The 23,639-nt window shown below is 40.0% G+C and overlaps 1 protein-coding gene across 5 annotated transcripts in view; it reads right to left on the reverse strand.

Moving 5' to 3' along the window:
* Nucleotides 1-23,639, reverse strand: part of Reln (reelin) — a 437,778-nt gene that overhangs the window by 133,097 nt on the left and 281,042 nt on the right. For all 5 annotated transcript variants that reach the window (XM_040735124.1, XM_040735123.1, XM_040735122.1 and 2 more), the window contains exons 13-20: nt 19,946-20,058; nt 18,247-18,455; nt 17,400-17,528; nt 16,684-16,793; nt 13,254-13,320; nt 7,803-8,036; nt 7,041-7,202; nt 1,968-2,204 (exon numbers count right to left, since the gene is read on the reverse strand). In XM_040735124.1, coding sequence (XP_040591058.1) covers nt 1,968-2,204; nt 7,041-7,202; nt 7,803-8,036; nt 13,254-13,320; nt 16,684-16,793; nt 17,400-17,528; nt 18,247-18,455; nt 19,946-20,058 — 1,261 coding nt within the window. The remainder of the gene's footprint in view (nt 1-1,967; nt 2,205-7,040; nt 7,203-7,802; nt 8,037-13,253; nt 13,321-16,683; nt 16,794-17,399; nt 17,529-18,246; nt 18,456-19,945; nt 20,059-23,639) is intronic.

A 23,639-nucleotide genomic window follows, 5' to 3' on the forward strand; every position in this document is an offset into this window, starting at 1 on the left:
TTGTTATAGCTACAGGCTGAAAAAAATCTTAGCACACAGTCTTGTGAGATGTGATTTATGGCACATGACCAGTCTGAATCACTGCTATTCAGGCCACTCAACGTCAGAAGCATAGAATTCTAATAAATCTCATTTTAGTCTGTATCTCATATCTTCTTGTTTACTTTTCCTCTTTTACTTGAGTTGAGTTTTTGGAGCTATAGGTTTAGGAATGAGAAACACACACACACACACCTGAGGCTATCAAGTAGAACACATGGTGTAACTGTCTCTAGTAGTCTGAGTAGAAATCTCATCGTGTTTAGTCTGCCATGCTTGTAGCAAAAGTGACCAGCTGCACTTCCAACCCATTAGCTGTCATTTCAGTGCTCGAATCTTAGCCTGCTGTGTGTGAGATGTGACTGTACATGCACAGTTCCAATCATAGGTAATTTTCTGTGCGATGGTGTGTAAAATTTACCTCTAATTATGATAAGGTTCCTGATGGGTCATTTATGATACACACCCTGGAGGCAACAGCAACGATTAGCTTTCAGCATGACTCATTTGGAGGACGTTAAATGGGTCTGATCACGACTCAGTAGAAATTAAAAGTCTCCTAGGAAGTTATTCCTTGGTCATGCTTATAGTTTAAAAAGGATCTAGAGAGGGACAGTGGGAGCAATGGTGAAGGATGTGGTGAGATCATTTAGACTCAAGTCTTAGTGTTGGAATCTTTTGGGCACAGAAGACACTACAGTGTCTCCTAACATATCTTGGCTTCCATTCTCGACACGTGTGTGGGCTCCACCACCACTGCCCCGCCTTCTGATCCCTGAGCATGCCCCAGTCACCTTTGTCGTGGCTCCTTTTCCCACAGAATTTCCCATAGCTGGGTTTCTCATCCTGCGGATTCCCACACGACTGGTATTTCCTTGTTTTCCCACTTTCCAGTCAGTGAGACACATCATATCCGCCTTCTCAAACTCCCGAAGGTAACCTGTCTGTCTCTGACCCCCCTGCTCCCATCTTATTCGAGTAGCCTAGACTGGCCTGAGACTCCTCGTATAGCTGAGGATGACCTTAACCTTGACCCACGCTCCCACCTCTCAGGTACCAGGGAGTCATGTGCTGCTTCGACATGCTCTAAGGCAGTCTCTCCTGAGGGTCAGTGGGGATTCCCTGCCAAGCCACCAGCTCCTGATGCTTGTTAGTCACCATTGGTCATCGTTAGTGGTGTTACTAAAGTACTAACTATACTTAAAATTATTTTCTTACTGTTGTTATATAATTAAGTCTGTGAGTGGCCATTGAAAGGTCACTGAACCTCCACTGGTGTCACTAGCTAGATGAACCAATATTGTTTGAGAAAAGGGATTAAAAGGGACATGTAAGTTAATAAATCAGGATGATGAGCTTCTTGAACTTTCATATGACAGCATGAAAATACAACTCCTTAAAAATTTTAATAAACCAGTCACTAATGTAATTTCACACAGAGTGTGATCATCATAGTCTCAATGAAGGGATAATATGGTGATCACTTTAATTATTAGTATTTTTTGAAGATTGTCTTTAGATACAATTTTTGGGGACAAAAACCTTAAATGAAAATGAAAATTTACATTTATTCAAATATGTGAATATTTTTCCTCATTATGAAGATATAAATACAGTACCAACTTTAAATATTTATGTATTTTATGTATATGAGTGCTTTGTCTATAACCTATATCCGCACAGGAGAAGAGGGCATGGGACACAATTACAGATGGTTGTGAGGCACCATGCGGGTGTTGGGAATTGAACTCAGGACCTCTGGAAGAGCAGCCAGAGTTCTTAATCTCTGAGCCATGTCTCCAGAGCCGGTACCACCTTTTTAATATACCATATTCAGTCAATACTTTTCAACATGCTAAGTGCCGAGTGGAATAAAAGTTCTTCCGTGCAGTCTGCTTACAAATGCAAACTGTAACAGGAATCCTTACCAAAGCGTCCAGTCATGGCCACAGTAGGGCTGAACATTCCCAAGGTAGAATCCCAGAGACTGAGTGACTTCCACAAGATTGGTGAAGTCAAGACTAATGCTGTTGAACAGGACAGAGGTCACGACAATCTCATCAATGGCCCACACATCTTCTCCTTGGGAAGAATGGTAGGGCTGCCACCATCTGAACTGGATTCCAAACTGTCTCGCATCATCTGGTAGTTCCACAGAGATTATTCTAAAAGGAAGAAAAAGTTAAAATTCAGATACCTTGCTGTCTTAAGTTATAGTTATACTACAAACTTCACTTCCAAGCCAAGTCAGTAGTTTAATAAATTAAATTATTTAAAACTCTAACATCCAAGTTTGGATATACTAAAGAAATTGCTCATGATAGTTGCCTCCCTCCCCTGAAGTATGGGCACTAAAAATGATTCTATCATATACATTCTTCTGAGATGTCTGTTTTGCCTCACCTCTCCAACAATGACTTTTAAACATATCAGAAATGTGATTGTGTTTTCGTTCATGGGCTCTCAAAGAAGCTAACTCAGTAAACAGCTGTCACAGTGGCAAAGTGGTGATTATGAGTAGCTTTTTACACATTACGGGTGTGAGGCAGAGGGCAGCATGTTCCCCTGAGTTTACCATCATGGACACTGGTCAGTAGCTGTGTCTCAACCATGTGACAACAAACCTGCATCTGACAAGTGAAGAAAATTAAGAATAATATCTAATTCCAAGGAGCAATTATCGTTCACAGCAGCAGGGAGCACACTTTAATTGCCCCTGCACTGACACCGTAGTGAAAGCTCCGTAAATCACAGTGCCATGCTGCTCACGTCCGCATGCAAGGTGAGATGTGAGAGGAATTGCAAAGGGAACATTCAACGCCATCCACGCTGCTCAGCTCCAGCGGAGGTGCTCGCAGGGGATGCGTGCCGGAGGCTCTGGCAGCATTGCTTTTTGATTTTTGTTTTTCAGTGAGTGAAGAGAAAAAGAAAAACTTCACTCACTTTTAGGCCAAGTGACTATATACATAACTTTGAAGTATTTAAAATTTCCTTGTCCAAAACGAGCTATACTGAGAAATTAGACTGCTTTTCATGCAAAAATTGTTAAAACTATAGCTTAGAAATGTGATTTATCTACTATTTTCCCTTAACAGCTTATATAGGAATATATGGGGAGATGAGTATGAGAACCACCACTTATTATATAAACAGTCACAACTGGGGGGTTTCCAAAACACAAGAAAGTATATCTTTAAAAAATAATGGAAAATCAATATAGAAACATGAAGTATAAATTTAAGAAAACATTAATTTAACTAAAGCTAGAAAGACACATCTAAATATATTTATGGTTTTAAAATAGTTTCCATGACCATATAAACTTCCTATTAATTGAATTAATTAGATGACAGTTAATATAAGTAGTTAAGTATTTTTGATAGTTTTCACTTTCATTTTTCTAATAATATTTATTATATGGGCCTGAATATTTTTCATAATATGCATAATGAAACTAAACAATTGAACTATAGTACAAATGGTTCATAATGCAAATATTAGGCACTGACTCAACAATTTAATTTGATTAGCATCATATTATTAGAAAATTATAATTTCTTTCTATTTTAATGATGTAAAATACAGTTAATCTCTCTGATGAACAGAAATGTGAGTTTAAAATAGCTAAAACTAGAATATTTTATGCATATGCATGCAACAGTCATTAAGAGATCATTATTTTTATAATAGAGGAGCTACAATTCCTGGTCTGTAGTTAGACTCTTGGGTCAGGGTCCCTGTGCTATCACCTAATAACTGATGGCTTTGCAACTAAAGGGAAACCTGCTTTATGTGTCTGAAGTGTCTTGGCATCTGCACATGTGAACTTAGGATAAAAACAGCTCATAGCTAGGGCTGGGAACCTCTGTGTAGTTCTTTCATCTGTATGTCATTATGTAAAGCGGTTGCTGACACATGGTAGACACACAGACCCCTGGTGCACAATGCATCCCCAGTGGATGCCTACAGAGATGTGAACACAGAGCTGCAGATCTAGAAGCCTTGGTTCCTGAGCCTTGGCCTTCTACTTCACATGACATCTGCCAAGAGGGTGGGAGATTCTAACAACATCCTGGCTCTTTACATATTAGAGTGGCTGGTTGGAATAGCTGGGGAAACTTTGATTGGAATACTACTTGTTGAGAATACAGAGACGTAAGTTAACCTTTTGCTTCAATCATTCCTTTGTGGGTAGGGGTTTTTATCATTTTTTTCTTTTCCTTTTCCTTTTTCTTTTAGGCCAGTGTGCGTGCGTGCGTGCATGTGTGCGTGCGTGTGTGTGTGTGTGTGTGTGTGTATGTGCACATGTGTGGAAACCTGAAGTTCACGTTGGGTGTCCTACTTGATTGATCAGCTGTCATTTTATTTGTTGAGTGGGTGTCTAGCTGCACCTGGAATTGAGTTCTGCTAGTCTGGCCAGATTGACCCAGGTCTCTCAGCCTTCCCTTGTAAGCACTGAAATTGCAGTCACTGCCAGAGCCAACCAGGTTTTCTGTGAGTTTGAGGCATTCAGACTTGTATCCACCGAGTTGCCTCCTCAGCCTTCATGATTTTTTTTTTCGTTTTTTTGAGATAGAGTTTCCTGTGTAGCCTTGGCTACCCTGGAACTTGCTCCATAGACCAATCTGGCCTCATATTCACAGAGGTACTCCGGACAATGCCTACTGAGAGCTGGGATTAAAGACATGTATCATCACTGACTGGTCATGAAATTATTTTTTAAGGTTTGATAATTATATATGTTACAGAATTGTTTAACTTGAAATAAGGGATTAAACATAATAAATGATCAAGGCATAACATTTTACCAAGATTTGATTTTTTAAGTAATAATAGAATACAGGAACACTTATAAATAAGAAAAAACAGTGAAACAAATTTAAGGTTCAACAGAATTATAATATTTTATCCTAATAAAAGTACCAACTAATTTATAAGACATTCATTCAGATTAGACATATTAGGAAATTTCAGATTTTATACATAAACAGTTCTTTTTTTTTAATGAATCACAGACAAAAATTTTGAAACTGTCCTTTAGCAATAGTGGTGACCCAGTCAGAAGACAGATGGCTCATTTCTGAACAACTGTGGCATTAAGAAATAATATAGAATTCAGAGCACTTTACAGGAGCTATTTATACTGAATAAAACAGACTAAATGGCTTCAGGCATCAGATATATTTAATTTTCATGGGTTTGTATTATTTATTATGAAGAATATAATTTAGCACCTGGAACACATCAAATTCTACTTCTGCCATGTCAGCCTTTATTACAATTTGTGAGGAGAAAGAGAGGGAGGAAGCGTCTGTCTGTGGTCAGATGTGCATATGTGGAAAATGAGCGTTTTGCTGGAACTACCACATTGTCCTGAAAAAAGGAAACCTTTACTCTGATCTCAACTGCTCAGACGATATACACCTTCCTAACAATGGTAGGCAAGATTAAACACAGCTTTGCGGTAGCATATTCAGTATGCCTTTTTTCACATCAACAAAGATTAATGTCATTTCATTATATAGATTGATTACTGAATTTTGAAGCTGTCCATCCTTGTAGAAAAAGGTTGGGAATTAGCCAAGTTCACTGAGGATGATAATATTTTCTTCATGATTTCATCAGCTTTTAAATTTAATTTGTTGGTTCCTATTAAGTATGGAAAGTCTCTAAAACATTTCGATAGGGCTTGTGTATCTCTGTGGGATACTTTTACATGTACAAAGAAAATATCCACAGCTGGGACATTTAAAATTTGTTGTGGTGTGTAAAGTTTAGGTCAAAATAGTGAGTGATTGCCTCTGTTACATGCTGCTTCATTATTATGTACAAAGTTCTCCTATTTGCAAATGGTTGAAATTGGGAGTGGCCCCAGGAAAAATAATAAAACATGTAACATGCATTGTCTGTCTGTGGTGCCAGGGTAAACCCGAGGGATAGAAGCCCATCTACTCATATTCCAGGGTAAAGGTGCCTCCCAGAAGGGAGGCAGTGTGAGCTCTCTCTCCACGCACGGCCGCGGGAGACAATCTCCACGCACCGCCACGGGAGACACTTTCCACGCAGGGCCGCGGGAGACACTCTCCGTGCATGACTGTGGGAGACACTCTCCACGCATGACTGTGGGAGACACTCTCGGTGCACGGCCGTGGGAGACACTCTCCCACTCTCCGTTCATGACCACGGGAGACACTCTCCACGCACGACCGTGGGAGTCACTCTCCACGCATGACTGTGGGAGACACTCTCCATGCACGACCGCGGGAGGCACTCTCCACGCATGACTATGAGAGACACTCTCCACACACGACCGTGGGAGACATTCTCCGTGCATGAGACTGTGGGAGAGACACAGTGCTCACCTCTGATGGCTGATACCTTATTTTGAGATCTTCCCTCCTTCTCTCCCTTCACTTTTTCTAAAGGGCTTTCACAAAGGAGCCCTGGGGGTTCTACCACAGCAGAGTGTCTCTGAAACATCTGTGGATGCCACTCTGTCATCCCTGAAGGATGGAATAGAAGTGGCCGGAGGAAAGGATTTTATTTATATCTTCATATACCCTATTGTACATGCCAGGAAAATTTATTTGTGCTTACTATTTAATTTTGCTGTGTGGAAAAACTTAAAATACATTGGTTATAAGATTTAATGAATTATTATAATTTTTATATGTAATTTATTATAACAATGTTTCAAATATTTAATAGTATTTGTAAATAAATGTCATATAAAATTATCTCTACTAGTTTACACTATAGTTAACAATATTCTTTCCTAAACATCAAAGTAATTTTCCTTAGATGCACATTTCAAAACATAAGAACATATTTCTTTGAAGTATTGAAATCAGTGGTACACACATATTAAAACATATTGTTTATCAATTGTTCATTACAATAGAAGAATACATGGAATCTTACACAATTTGTAGAATTAAGGTGTGATTCACCCAGGATGGAAACACTACCCTGCCCATCGTTGTCAATGTGTTCTCACATACCTGGGCTCGTGATAGCTGAGATAGGAATAGTGCTCCAGGAGTTTCCACGTTATCCCATTGTCATACGAATAATGCAGCAAAACTCCTTCCCCAGGCTGATCGGGGGCCCTGCACGAGCTCAGAACAGACCTGCTCCCCATCCGCAGTGTGAACTGCAGAAACCTGGACACAAGTCACTCGGAATCAGTCAGTGCATTCACATTCTTACTGATAAACTTCAACGCTTTTAAATCACCTCTCAAAAGCTGTAGGTTTACAGTCACCGTTTTATGAAATGTAAGTGAATAAGTAAGTGTAGGAGATGTGCATGTAGTTTATATATAGACATATCCACAAAACAAAACGACTTTCATGCCTATTTGTACTTGTGTATACACACTTAAAATGCCAATCATTCTTTTCCTGCATTATTTATCAGGCAGGCACTGAGGGAAGGGATGGTGCAGAGTAAATCTAATCAGTTCCTGCAAGCTGTCAAATGAATAAACTACATGAATAATTAACCAGCCTTTGGCTTAAGAACACAGTTTTGATGTGAACATCTCGTATTTTGTAAAAAGCTGTCAGTCATTAGTAACTCAAAGTCATTGGTGAGTCTTCTAGTTTATTAAAAACTAGAGCAAATTAATTCTAAATACACTAAGCATCCTTCCAGCCTAAAGATAGAACATATATCCATCAGGTAAAAGGCAAGAGGACAGTTGAAAATTGATACGAACTCACCCACATGCTTTCTGTGTGTTCCAGCCCACGGGCACTCACCTGGACTGGGAGCTGTCCAGAAAGGACGTGATTAGCTGCCGCCTCCCATCTTTGTTGAAAACCAGGGCCTTACCACTGGCTAAGACACCACAACCAAAGCTGACTTCAGCACCACGGATAGAGTAAAAGTTGTGGTAGGAGGAAAGCCTGGAGCTGCCAAAGCTTTCAGAAATAAACATGGGAAACGTCTGGGATGCCATCTCACAAGCTGGGCCAGAAAATCCCGGGTCACATCTGGAAGAAATGAACTGGACGTCAGTCAGTCCTGAGCTGTGGCTGCTGAGCTGGGCAGTCTGTGCTTCGTACACACCCAGACTCACTCTGCCGTGTCTGGGGTCCAGAGACCAGGGCTTCAGTGAATGAAAAATGAGCCTCTCTGGTCTTTGGAGAATACTGAATCTGAAATTTTGATGATGGCCAATTGATTGTACATATTGCAGGAAAATTTAATCTCTGAAGGGCCCCATTGTAAAAAGCTACGATTAAAATAATTCAGCATTTACCTTTGACCACTGTTAGCACGTATCTAAAATGAGTCAAAATCTGCACACATTGACAACTTACAATCCTTGTAAGTACATTATGATTTTATTCATAATGTTCATAAACCATATGAAACAACATGAGATACCTCTAACAAGGTATCTAGGGTAAGTTTACTCTGAGAATAAATGAATTATTTTACATATTTGAGGCTTTGAAAACAAGTATTTCCTTAAGCATTTCACACCTAAGCTGGCATTATAAAGGGAAACGGCACACTTCTGACCTAGATGCAACTCCTGGGTAGAACTGCTGCTTCTCAATGGCTCCCAATTTAGGAGTGGTTCAAGAAAAAACAACTTTCTCCCCAGTGCCTGACTGCTCAGTGAGACTGTGCTGTTTATGTCAGCTGGCCTGTTGGGCCACAGAGGTCCTGGTACTCACAAAGAAGCATTACAGAAAACCAGGAATGCCAAGCGCACAGGGGCCTCTTCTCAATGGAGGAGATAAAATACCTGTTTCCCTGCCTAGAAGGCTGGGGGTGGGTTTTATTAAAGACCTGGTGACCTTTCTGCTATCTGTGGAGACAGAACTCACCCACCTTCTCCTATAGAGACAGACCCTGCCCACCTCCTATAGAGACAGACCCCACCCACCTTCTCCTATAGAGACAGACCCCGCCCACCTTCTCCTATAGAGACAGACCCCACCCACCTTCTGCTATAGAGACAGACCCCACCCACCTTCTCCTATAGAGACAGACCCCATCCACCTTCTCCTATAGAGACAGACCCCACCCACCTTCTCCTATAGAGACAGACCCCACCCACCTTCTCCTATAGAGACAGACCCCACCCACCTTCTCCTATAGAGACAGACCCAGCCCACCTTCTCCTATAGAGACAGACCCAGCCCACCTTCTCCTATAGAGACAGGCCCCACCCACCTTCTGCTCTAGAGGCAGACCTCACCAGAAATCCCCAGAATGATCATCCCAGACTCTCCCTCCCTAGACCACTCCCCATCCTTAGGGAGATTTCACATGCACTTTACGGCCTGCTGACCTGTATGCTTTTGGTCAGAGACCACACTAGATTCTAGACCTTTCAGCTACAGAACCCACCCTCATGGTCACACACACTTTGCAAAAGAGTTTCTCTGTAGTCACGCCTTAAACTTTATTGTGCTCTTGGAGTTGGACTGTCTGTTGCCTGGAAACCTTTTCCCAAATTATACTTTGCTTAAACATGCTGACAACAAACTTCCTGGCATTCGCCTCCCGGGAGTCTGATCCAGGATGATCTTATCAGCAGCACCAGGTTTTAATTCTCATGTCTTCAAGGGATTGCTTCCCATATGGCACCTGCAGGGACCCCCTCATCTGCTGAACCCATTCCATCTTTTAGCAATGAGTAAATTTCATCATAGTTGAATGTGAGAAACTTTTTATAGTTTAGATTTAGTTTTTACAGTGCAGTTTTGAATTATAAAATGAAACCAGCATCTTTGGTACAGGAACATTTTTACTGAACCCTTTAAACTTCCCGGAGTCTGAAATGACTTTGTCACACACGGTGTACTGATGAGTGAATGATATGCCTCAGCTCAGAGCATGCCCTCTGGTGGTGTTTCTGAAACCAAGCCCTGCAATGGCTTTCTACAGGGCCTATGCATGGAATGTGAGATCAAGTGGAAATAAAAAGCCTGATTTCATGTACATTACATTTTCATCAGGTTAACAAAGAAATTAGCTCCTAAAATGATGAGAACTAACACAGCCTGAAGTTTGGTGGTTTTCTTGGCAACAAAAACAACTTTAGGGAAAAATGAAGCTCAGAAAATGACTATCTGCTGACCATGGTAAGGAGCCTTGACTACTACACATGCTATTTCATGGATACAGGCTGCTGACCATGCTAACGAGCCTTGACTACTACACATGTTATTTCCTGGATGCAGGCTGCTGACCATGCTAAGGAGCCTTGACTTCCACACTTTATTTCGTGGATATAGTTATTCCATGAGTCATCAAGCAGTTTCCAAACAGGCAAGAAAACATCAGCTAACTTGGGCACACTGGGAGTGTATGATTTGCCATGCTAAGCAACTGGAATTTGTTTCCCAATAAGCCTGGTAAATATGCTTCTGTGGATCTTAAATATGTTCTGTGAATCTTAAGTATGTTCTCCTAGAACTAGATTGGGAGAAAGAGGTGACCATTTAGACACAGAGCACACTGAAGTCTCTTCTCATGAAATGGTCTGAAAGTCTACTTTTAATAAAGATTGTCTAATTGAGGTAGAATCGTAATAGACTCCATTTGTGTTTAAAGACAACAGATTCTTTGCAGGCTTTGCTTTCCTGAAATCACCCTGGTGACTTAGGAATGACAGGAAGATATCGACTCCGAACGTGACCTCAGTCAAAGCTCTTGAGATGCAGGGGTTAGCCCCCTGAAGTGACCCCACATCCCGTCTCATTACCATCTGCAACAGGGTTAGACTCGATAGGTGAGTGAACTTTAGCTTACAAGCTGAGTCTCATGGCGCACACAAACCAGAAAGCGTTTTGGGGGAGAATGGGGTGGAGCCCTGGTAGGAAATAGTGATAATGATGGTGAGGGTACCGTGGAAGGTTCCAAGTCTAAGATTTGCTTACAAAGAATAAGTGACATTGAGCATGCATTTCCTTTCTGTGTAATTTTTGTTCCAAATCAATAAAGTGTACATTCCCAGAAAAAGAGGCAATAGTTAAATTTAGCCTACCCACAAAAGAATAAAGGTAATCAATATTATATAAAATATTGCCAGGATATGGAGAACAGAAAATTTCCAATTGTTAAACTATTTGGTAAAACTTCAGAAAGAGAAGGTGATGTTTGTTCCCAACAATTTTTGATGCTAAAAAAAGTTTCTAAAAGCATAGACCTACAATTCAAATTTCTTTTGTGTTACTTTTATTTGAAATGCATTTAAAAAATAGATGGCCATGTTATAGATAATACAAAGAGATAGCAATTTGAGAAAGACATAGGTGGTGTTTCAAAGCATTAATGAGCCATACTGGGGCAGGAGTTTGTCTTAAAAGTTAAGAGAGACAGCTCACTTGGTAAAGTGCCTGCTGTACGACCATTGGGAACCTGAGTTTACCCCCAGCAACTGTGTAAAAACTGGGCATCACGGTGTTCATTTTAAATCCACCATTGGGCTTAGTGTAGCCTAGCTGGGAAGTGCCAAACCCATGAGAGAGAGAGAGAGAGAGAGAGAGAGAGAGAGAGAGAGAGAGAGAGAGAGGGAGGGAGGGAGGGAGGGAGGGAGGGAGGGAGGGAGGGAGGGAGGGAGGGAGGGAGGGAGGGAGGGAGGAGGGAGGGAGGGAGGGAGGGAGAGAGAGAGAGAGAGAGGCAGGCAAACACACAGACAGACAGACACAGATGACAGACAGATATATATGCATAGAGACACAGAGACATACACAGAGAGAGGCAAACACACAGACAGAGACACACACGCACACAGAAAGAGATAGAGACAGACACATAGACAGAGAGACAGAGACAGACAGACACACACAGACTCACACAGAGGCAAACATACAGAGACAGACACACACAGACAGAGACAGACTGATACACACACAGAGGGGGGAGAGAGAGATGAGAGATGAGAGATACGTGTTTCAAAAACCAAAGTGAATGGCTCCTAAGGAATGACACTCCAATATGTCCTATGAGTTCTACATACACACATGCGTGCACACATACACACAACTGAAAACTCACACACATCTCAGAGTGCCCACATGAACCCTCCAATAAAAAATATGGATGCTCATATTCGGTTTTAAAGGATAAACAGAAACTTTTCAGTTCCTCACATTCTTCATAAATATTTAATTGTACAGAGTGATCTCTTTGTTAATTAAATTCAATAAAATACAGTTTTAAGAATTAACCTGACACACAAATCTCAGTGTTTACAATTGTTTCATAATTTCTATATGAGCAGGTTTAAAGCTCTTTTATAAATTGTCTATTCATTAATTAGTTATCCAATTAATTACTTTTTGTTTGAAGTGTTGAAAGCTTATCTCTATGACAAAGATGGTCTGTGGTTTCAGGAATTCATAAGAGATCTAGAATTAAATATTAATATAGGAATGACATAACAAATGTGGCTAACTGGTCTTGGTATTAATATAACACAATTCACTGGTGGCAACTGGATATTACCCCATTAGTATATTATTTCAGAATTCATAGTCAGCACCATTGTTCTATAAAATGCACAGAAAATTTAACTATCCAGCTATAAGGGATTTTTATTTGCTACAAATTTATATGAGGATACTACAGCATTTATAATTTAGCCCAATATAAACTTATTAATTTAATTTTATTTCCAAATTGTACTTAAGTCACATTTGAATGTCATTTTGAGGACTGGGAAGGTGGACCAGTGGGTAAGCATGCTTATGTGCAAGCGTGAGGAGTTGAGTCTAATCACTAGAGCACATACAGGGATCCAGGTGTGGCTGCGTGCATCACTATAACGCAGGTGATGTGGGAGGAAGAGACAGAAATGTCCCTGGGGCTTGCTAGTGGCTAGCCTAGTCCTGGGTTCAGTGAGAGACCCTGTCTCAAAGGAATAAGACGGGAAGTAATAGAACGAAGATATTCCATGTCCTCCTCTGGCTTTTGCACATACTGCCTTGCTCAGCACATGTACATACATGCACCTTACACATACATCATACTCACAACCACACATGCACACACATATATGTACACACACATACACACACAATGATTCCATATCAAATATCCTGATTTTGATTTTTAAAAAGTACCTCAAATTCTAAAAGAGAATATTAAATACATTTAAATGGCTCATGGTCTCCATATGCAATATATATATATATATATATATATATATATGTGGTCAACCAAACATATTATCTTCAAATGCTTACTTGCAGCCATGTCGAGTGCATTGTCCTCTGCCAGAACAGAATTTGAGACACGATGGACCTATGTAAACTATAGGGAGAAAGAAGTCATGTAAAAGGTGGCAACATAATTGTAAAAAGCAAAAACATTACCGACATAACTTTAGAAATCAATGCCCGTGGAACACGGCCTGCTGTGTGTACATGCGGTGACATGCAGGGAGCTAGAAGCCAGTGTGAGCACGTAGTCATAAATATGCTGGATGTGTTTAATCTCCATAAGTAATTCTTCCAAGACTTTAATGCTTGCACTCACAGGAACAGGGCTGTGTAATTTCTATCCCTTACTGCAATGTCTTCTGCCCCAACAATTACAGACGGATTGTGCTTCAGATGTCTGTAAGGCACATATTCTTTGGGGAGATATAAAGGATCTGTTTGATGCATCACAATTGTGAGAGTTCACAGTTATAATTCCTATTCTTACCTGAGAGGAAACCTACAGTAGTATGGACGAGCACTACATATATATCTAAATATTAACTCTTCCTCCCTGGAAATACGGAGCAATATTAAGAATCTGTCATTGAGCATAAAGTTTTCTCCATAATGTACAGTAATCCCACTACATGCTGGAATAACATGATCGTATAGACTTAAATTCCAACTTTCAGCATACTGAATGACCTAAAAGGGTTGCATCTGAGGTATTAAACTCTAATACAAGACATAAGAATTTTATATTGAGCCTAATCAATAATCAATAGTCTCACAGGGAAGAAAACCAATTAGGAGCAGAGATGCAGTGGTGGCTAAGAGTCTACAATACTCGGTTCTGGGCATAAGAAAATTCCCCTCCATTATCACATTCTTCTCTGTCCTGGAACCACGTCAAAATACTCCAACAATTTATTTTAAAATAAACTTTTCTGTGACCTGAACTCCCAGGAGCACATGATCCCTGTGCCCAATTAGTAGAAGTAGAAAAATCTAAGGAGTTGTCACAGTGCAAAATCTCATGGTGAAAGAAACTGTTTTCTTGGAAGCGATTAGATAGCACACTGTTTGGTTAAAAATGTTGGCTGCAGGCATCAGCTAATCTGGGTTTACATTCTGGCTCTACCTAGAAAACTTTGGGTAAATGATTTATGCCAACTAGGCTTCACCATCTCCATTCTATGAAAAGGGATGATGGACTTTCTTAGGGAAAAGAATAACACCCACACTCATCAAGTTTTGCACGGTGTGGCTATAATTACCGCACCCACGATGACCACCGTATGCTGAGAGACGGAACAGGCACATTTGGTTGTAAAGCTGCAGGAGGCCCTGATCTGGGTTCTGTAAGAGTATGCAATACTCCACAGGGTTACTCTGGAGGTTGCATGGGGGCCTCAATGCCACACCATAGTTTTAAAAACTCTCATAGGCACAAAATCATCAATAACATAAGGTTTTCCAAGACAATAAAATTACACTCAAGGATTTATCATCCTCTCCTTCATTATTTCATTAACATAATATAGTCAGAGAAGTAAAACTATGACACAAAATAGCCTGCCCTAGGAGTTTCCATTGTGTTAATATTTTCAGGGTTATTTATGAAATGCCTAGCAAAATTATGGCATTGCACTAATGTTTTCTCCATGTATCTCCTTTGACACAATTCCCCACATTTTCTCTAGATTTCTTTGATGTAATTCTGGGGTTTAATAGCTAAGCTAGGCTTTTGGAGACATGAAGGTCCTCCTCCTACCCTGTGATCACACCAGGGACTGGGACCTATCATACAAGACAGACTAAACTGAAGGGATCCTAGCCCATTGCAACCACCACGGACCATGTGCAAGTTCTGTGACTTAAGCTCTTCCTATGAGACTCAAACATGATGCCGGGCACTCAGCAGTGTGCAGTAAACACTCCCAAATCATGCTGTCATTGCTTTCTTTAGAAAACTGGGACAACCTGTACGGAGGCATACATGTACTTCACTATACTCTCTGAATTTCCTGTATGGAGGCATACATGTACTTCACTATATACTCTGAATTTCCTGTACGGAGGCATACATGTACTTCACTATATACTCTGAATTCCCTCACACTTGCACTTCACTTTATTACTAGTTTTTAAACTTTTTGTGATTATTAAAAGTAACAATAATTCATTATAGAACTCTTAAACAGAATGACACTAGGAAAATCTATCATATCCTACTGCCTGGTGAGAACATTCCCTGGAGCCCATTAGCAGCTGTGGTAATTAAAATGACATGTAAATATTCTACAAGTGGAAAAACTTAAATTAAATTAAACCTTAGATAGTTTAGTTTGTACACTAAGTTTCGTATCATGGGCACACACACACACATACGTATATATATATATATATATATATACATATATATATATATATCACATAGACTTCATATTGGTATATGGATAAACTACCTTGCCTGAAGTTACCTTCAAATTTTAAGAACCTTATATAATTAGTTTCTCATAGTTTAAATATATCTGACATCCTTACACAGACATATATGTAGGCAAAACACCAATGCAAATAAACTAAAAATAAATTAAAAAATTTAAAGATTATTCAAAAAAGAAAAAGATTAGTACATGGAAAATCAGCATTAAACTAAGGTTTTATAAAACAGGGCAAACCAATTCAGAGGGGATTATAAATTGCTTAAGTACTGACATTTTATCCTCTCCTCTATTCCTATGTGTCTCCTCTCCATGGCCCTTTTCTTCTTTGTAGTATAAACTGTCACTCAAATTTGTACGTTCCACAAATCTATCTAGAAACTAAGATAAACAAACAAACATCATTGGTGTTTAATAACAATATGAAAACCATTTAACTTAATGACTTAAAATATTGTCTCTTATTGTACACATAAGTGTACACTGTGGCTTTGAAATTATGCAGAAATGATCAACAATCCAGTCAACAGTTTTTATGGGTATCCAAATATTTCTTTCATGCCATTCTTCTGAAGACAGGCTAGGTTTCGTGAGTTTCTTAGTGATGATGTGTCCCTATCTCTGTAGTGTCTGCAACTTGAAGATAAGCAGCCCAGATGTTATGGAAGCTACTAAGAAGGACTGGTCTCATTTTAATATATGCAGTATGGTGCTATGGTGCTTATGTTAATTTTGCATAAAATTCAGGGAAATGTTTGGCTATTCTTTGTCACAACTGTGAATTTGAATTTTAGGGATTATGTATGTCGAAACACTTCAGCATCTAATATTGCTGACTACACAGTCTATTTTTTCTGATTGTGCACCCCTGGGCTTCTAACAGAATGCAGAGGATAAAAGGAAGAAAGGATGGTTAATGAATCTAAGGACCATGGCTTAGAAATGTGCTGTGCTGTGCTGACTGACAAAAACACAGGAAGAGCCTACATCAATGGCCTGTGATTGTGACAGGCGGAAACACTAACCGTTATCAATTGCCCACATGTTCCCGAGGATTGCTCCAGTTTGTCTCCAGCGAATCCTGGTATCCCGGGTGAGTGCTGCGTTAGGGAGGGGAATGGTGATTCGGTTCCACCTGCAAGAAATTGAGGACAGCATCAGCGTGCTCCTCCTATCTTCTGGGTTAACTTAACATGCCTGTGAAGTTCCTGCTTCTGTGTGCTTGGAATAACACCTAAATTAATGAAGTATTTACCTGTGGAATGTGGACCTTAATTTTACTGGGTAACTAGTGCTTACTCTGTAAGCTGGTAAAGTTTTACAGTCATTTGGAATTTTACACTAGGCCACAAAAGGGTGTGAAGCAGACCTCAATTTATGTGGGAGGTTACACTGACCACTCAGCAGATGGCAGAGTGAGATCTGACCAGGTCTAACGCAAAAAGTTATCTATCTCCTTCTGTTGTTCTAAGCCTCTATTTGGCAATACAACTTCTTTTAAAAAGTAATAACCATGGGGTATATAATCCAAAACACTACTTTCATAGATAAATGACCCCGTAAAGTGTGGCCATTCTAGGATTTAGCTAAAATATGTGTGCATTTATTTTCATAATACCACTCTTAGAAGTCAGTTCACCTAACCACTAGTTAAAATGTCTAGTCTCCAAGTTACTCATTGTTTGTTAATTCCTCACATGGATTTGATCTTTCAGTTGACCCTCGGAACATGTTCACTCACCCACTGTAGTTCTCAGAGGAGTAGACCGTGCTATGTGGGAGGTGGGGGCCCGCGCAGACCTCAGGCAGGCACTCAGTGTGGAGAAGGGACCAGGAACGTCCATGGTTCGTGGAGAACTCCAAGCTCACACTAATAATAACAGAGCAATCACAACAAAAAGGGGGTAAAGATATCAGATGCTTCTTTTTATTTCTGGTTAAATACCTTAAATAAGGCAACGAGTGTGAGATACCCCTAAGAAGTTTTCTAAATGACTGTGTCATCTCTCACTGGAGTCTGAAGAGCCTTCAAAGGGCAAGCGGTTGGATGGCTGCCATAAAAGCTATGTTTGAAGGACAACACACAGTAACCTGGGTTTGTGTCCGTGAATCTGATAGATCGCAAGGCAATTGCCATGTCTCACACTGCCACTTCATCCTGCGAATGTGAGACCAGAAAAACCCTTATAGATGATCTGAGAACCACTAATGCGTGCGAGCGGAGAAGCCATAGCCCTCGAAGCGCTAATTGACTTCCATACCCATTATTAGGGGGTCACTAGCCAATGAGAGGTCACTCTTGTCTTCAGTTACTTTTTCTCTCTCGATGCTGCGACAGCATGTGTGAGCATCTCTGGAACCTTATAGCAAGCTCTCAGAATGAAGCTATTCTCACAGGGAAACCTTCCAGTCACATCCCTCCTATTTATCAGTCAAAGTACTTTTTAATGAGGGGGAGGAATTTGTATCTTGTTAATAGGCATTTTATTAACCCATACAGAAATCTACTGACAAATTCTGATCCAATGGCCCAGGACATGCATGCTAATTTCCCCCTGGGCTAGGGCACCCGTGGGCGAGCTTCCTACCTGTTCCCAGGCTGATGCGTTCCACACCCCAGATTGATAGAAAACTGTATCATGTGAGACATTGTAGAAGGTAGCACAGGCAGCACATGGAAGAAATCTACAGCCCAGACGTTCCGATTGTGCCCTTGGTGGTTCTTTTGCCTGAGACAAAATTTGGTAGCAGGTGTCTGAATTTCAGGATTGATGACTACAGAAAGCAAAGATGGAACCTTCCAGAAAAAAAGAAACTCAAAATTATTTTCATTTAGTCAATGAGAATTCTCGTAAATTCTATCTGGCGATCACTGAATACGTAACTGCCATTTATTGGTGACCTTTGTGCTGTGTTTATTATTTCCAGGGGAAGACTCTGTCTTCAAGGACAGCTCATTTCAATCCCTTACACTCCCTCCTGTGAGAACAGTGGGCTCCCTGTGTGTGACCAAGCAAGTCTGTATCTGTCTTATCCACCTCAGCACAGGACTAAGGCCACTGAACAATCGTTTGACTTTATCACTGGTGCTTTGAAAAACAGTTCCGTGGGACAGCAATGTCTTTCTCAGCTAGGCATTCTGTAAATAAGACCCGAAGCAGAAACAGGCATAGATAATAGATCAATATGTAATAATTTATATCTATGATTCGGTGTGAAGGATTCACAAGACCAGAGCAGGCAAATCTTACCAACTAATTACTAGAAAAGTAGTCCACAATGATAATCCAGGTGCAACCAATTGGGTTACAATTGAATATTGAACTTACTGGATATTTTTTCTGATTGCTCCCTATGTTGACTGTTTTTAATTCTTTATTTTGTGTGTATGTGTTTATATGGATGAGTATGCAAATTCGTACATGTCTTCCTCAATTGCTGTCACCTTTCCCCCTTGGAGACAGCATCACTCAATGAACCTGGAGTTTGCCAATTCAGCTGGACTGACTGGTCAAGCTCCAGAGACCCTCAATGCAGCTCCCTGGCATTGAGACTGCAGGGGTGCACCACCATGCCCAACTTGTCACTTGGGTTCTGGGGTCCAAACTTAGGCACTACTGCTTACAGAGCAATAATTGTACTGACAAAGGCTTCTCCTAGCCCCCAACTTCTGTACTGTACCCAAAGTGCTATCAATGTCCAGAGAAAATGATTAATGGATGTGCTGTGAGATCAGCACATATTGATATAATGAAAAAATTTCACACCCACGGACAAGCATCTCACATGATTGTCAAGATGTTTGTAAATAACCAGAAATAACACCTGTTGTATACCCAGAGAGCAAAAGAAAAATGGTAACCCTGTAGCTCTAATTAGCAGAGAAAAATGTAAGGGTAACAGTAATCTGAACTCCTGTGATGCCTTCTGTCTAGAAAATTTCCGATGCGGGACTCTACTCATTATGTCTGAATACAAGGCTGTGAAGCGGCATAATTAGAGTCACTTTTACAGCTTTCTCAGGGACAGGGATAACTGTCAGTCAGAGGTTTGGGTTTTGTATTATTGTTTCTGTAATTTCTTCTTCCTGACAAAATTTGAGTTTTCATTTGTATCAGAAATAAAAATGGATGTCAAAATTCCCAAGCCACTTAAAAGATAATCTAACAATTTCCTGGGGCGGCAAGCAGAGAGATAAAACCTCTGTGCCTGGCATGTTCCTTGTGGATGTGATTCCCGCCTGAGGGCTCTGAGGAGGGTCATCTGGCATAAGGTTGGCATCTGTACCTTATAGGAGGAATAGGAAAGGGTATCCAGTGTGAAGTGCTCTTTCCTTCCTTCAGTCTTTGCATACAAGATGACATCATTCTCATGAGAGTCTCCTGGGTCACAGACTCCTCCTGTATCAAACAAAAACTTCATGGTGTTAGAACCAACTTGCCTCTGAAACATCAAACAGTGTTACAAATCAGAGCAAGAAACAATTACAGCATTACATTTCACTTAAGGATACTTTTACATAAAGATAAGAGGACCCAAGGAATTAATTGATGAAGATAGCTCAGAAGAGCCATGTTCCAGATCCAAGACTTGACATGTAAAGGCCAATATTACTTCTTTGTTTAATGGAACTGCTAAAATATCAGTGTGTGTTGAGCAGTGACTACATGCCCATGATTCAACCCAGTTAAAAAAGATGTGTGTGTGTGTGTGTGTGTGTATGTGTGTTGTTGTTGTTCCTGTGTGTGCAGGCCAGAGGGCAACTGTATGTGTCACTTTTGCTGGAATAGGGTCATTCATTGGCTTGAACCTCACCACATAGACTGAGCTGGCTGATTTGCAAGTCTCAAGGATCTGTCCATCTCTACCTCAACAGTCCTGGGATTACAAACATGAGCCACTATGTCTGGGATCAACATGTTTATCATATTTAGCACAGCCTTTAAATGGCTGTTTCATGTATGCTCATGTTTGGGTCTTCTATTTTGTTCCACGTGTCCACAAGGCTGTTATGTGCCATTACCATACTGTTTTATTATTATGGCTCTATAATATATCGTAAAATTTGAAATGGTAATCCTCCCCGTATTGTTCTTTTTTGGTCAGGATTGTACTGACTATGAGAGGTTTTTTGTTGTTGTTGTTCCAAATAGATTTTAGGATTTTTTCTATTTCTGTGAAGAATGCTCTGGACATCTTGATTACATTGACTCTGGAATGGGCTTTTGGTAGGATGATAGATTTTTTTAAATAATAATTCTACCGATCCTTGATCACAAAAGTCTTTCCATTTATAATGACATCCTCAACCTCTTTTTCACAGATTTGAAGTTTCATTACAGAGGCCTTTCACCTCCTTGGTAATATTTATTGTCTTTGAGGCTACTGTGTGAGTGTGTCCATGATATCTTTCTCAGTGTGTTTGCTGTTAGTGGGCAGAAAAGTGACTGACTTTGTAAGCTGATTCTGTACCCTGTCACTTTGATGACATTGTTGATTGTTTATGACTTTCTAGTAGAAATTTGGGGATATTTATGTATAATATCATATCATCTGTAAATAGAAATAATTTGATCTCTTCTTGCCCTTCAGCTCCAGTTGGCACTTTGAGTGCTGTCTTGAAACACAGTAGGGATCCTGGACAGCTCTGTCCTATTCCTGATTTTAATGGTAACACCTCGCAGTTTTTCTCCATTTAGGATGATGTTGGATGTGGGTGTGTCATACATAGCCTTTATGATGTCGTGGTATGTTTTCTCTAGTCCTACTCTCTAGGACTTTTGTCATGAAGTCATGTTGGAGTTTGTCAAGGACTTTTTCTTTATTTTTGAGATGATCAAGTGATTTTTGTCTTTAAGACCATTTATATGAAAATAGGTTTGGTGACTCCCTGTATCAAATATTTCTGAAATGATGTTATGAGGATGTTTCAAGTAACATTGATGGTATTTTAGCAGATACGTTTGTATTTTAAGTATGTACTCTTTGTCTTTTTCATTTATATTTGCTGCTTTGTTTGATTAGTGGAAGGTATATAGTATAGTTTGCTCTCTGTCACTTTAGTTTATGACCACATAAGGTGATATTCCATTAGAATGGAAAGGGAGGCCAGAAGTTGCTACTGCTCAAATAGCCTGAGAACATGTTCTGTCTTTTCTTCTCTATTGTACACTATCAATTATCCTTGGTTTTTCTGACTTCTATCAGCCCCTCTGCCTCATCTTGTTCAAAGGCAGACATGGCTGACTGGAAGCCCCAAACACTGCCATTCACAGCAGCACCAGGCTCACGAGAGTAAGGACATGCAGAGGTGTTTCAAAGTTTATCACACTAGCCTTGCCTTTTCTCTTACTGTTACACTTCTAAGAATTTCCTCTGTTCCAAATTCAACCACCACTGATGTGTATTTATAGGTAACTGCTATTGCTGACACTCCATGGTGCCAGTAAGGTAATTCTCAAACTCTAGAATAAGATCACTCTTTGAGAATTTATTGAAATCAACAAATAATGTTTGAGACACCACCTAAAGTTAAATAAGTGAACAAGGTGTTGGTTGTTTACAAAGATCTGCTTCAATTCAATTTGGATAATGGGGTCTGCCCTCTGGAAGAAACTGTCTAACAAGTAAAGCCAAGAAAGCTAGATGAATCTAATTTGTACAAGAAATTTCATAGCCAAAGGACTATTGCCAAAAAGAAAGCTATAGAGAAAGACTTTGACAATATACAGGATAGAAGGGTACATGACCAATGCATGTCTTGGGGATTCACTCAGCATGATGTGTGAAAGAGGGAATACCAGTGTCCACAGTTCTAGAACTATTGCTATGAAATGACAACATGAAAATATTGATCTGATGCTGTGAACATTGACTGTACCTTTACATTTTCATAGCCTGTCAATGAGAATTATGACTAGCCCATAAGCCTTTTCTAAGTCCCCAAGAACCATTTTTAGGCCCTTGAGGAAATTGGTTATATGAATCTACAAATATCAACAGCTGACTGTAGTCACTCTATTAAGGCCACATGCAAAGCCCATCCTGATGAGTAAGTATATTATTTATGAAACATCATTCTTCCATCTTTCTAAGTGCTACTGCTTTCAGTATCCTGAACAAACACATTAACAGACAAATGTTTGGCTTTATAATTATGCTGTGCAAATCCTGAGTCTCCACAGTTTATTCTGTAAACTTTTTGACACATTTGAGCAACTCTGGCAGAAGCAACCCAAGAAGTTGGTTTTCTGACTGAGAAGACAAAGTGCAGAGGACTGGAAGCTTCTGTGAATGAGCTTGCTGCTGAAGTACCCAGCTCAGCCAGGGAAGAGGAAGTTTAGTATATGTCCTTGTCCTGCTGTGTCCCTAGAGCAGCTCTGGGCATAAGCGATTCCAGTGAGTTATACAACGGTGCTGTAGGAAATCGGTGTCCACATTGGTTGAACAGTTTTAGGGAGTGTACCATATATTCTAGCTTTATACTTCAGCCACTAGTGAAGAAAGAAATCTGTCTGGTAACTGCTTTTCTTCCCAAGGAAATTTATAACTTTTTAGTTTCATAAAGTATTGAGGTTTCAGATGGTGCTGACACTATCTGCACTAGTTTTGTCTTTGGCTAGACAACTGGAGTATGAGTAAGAGCAATAATACTGACATTTAATTCAGTGCATACTATGTGTTATATATCAGGAAAAATAAAAATACACAAGTATTACGTGTTTCCAATTCATAACAACAGCTTTGAGAAGGATTAAGCACATTTATCACTTTGCTGATGGGACCGAGTCTGGCAAAGGTTCTACAATAGCCTCAATATAAATCTGTATCTGGTGCCATTCTGTTTGACTTCAATCCTGCAAAACATCATACGCAGAAATTGTGGATGCTTGTATTTGTAAAGCCTTGGGATTTGACATGCTACATAGCCTATGCATTTAAAAATTAGCATGCAATTAATATATACAGAAATATCTAATCT

Source organism: Mesocricetus auratus, unplaced genomic scaffold, assembly GCF_017639785.1.
Source record: "Mesocricetus auratus isolate SY011 unplaced genomic scaffold, BCM_Maur_2.0 Super-Scaffold_100043, whole genome shotgun sequence".
Taxonomy (NCBI): Eukaryota; Metazoa; Chordata; class Mammalia; order Rodentia; family Cricetidae; genus Mesocricetus; species Mesocricetus auratus.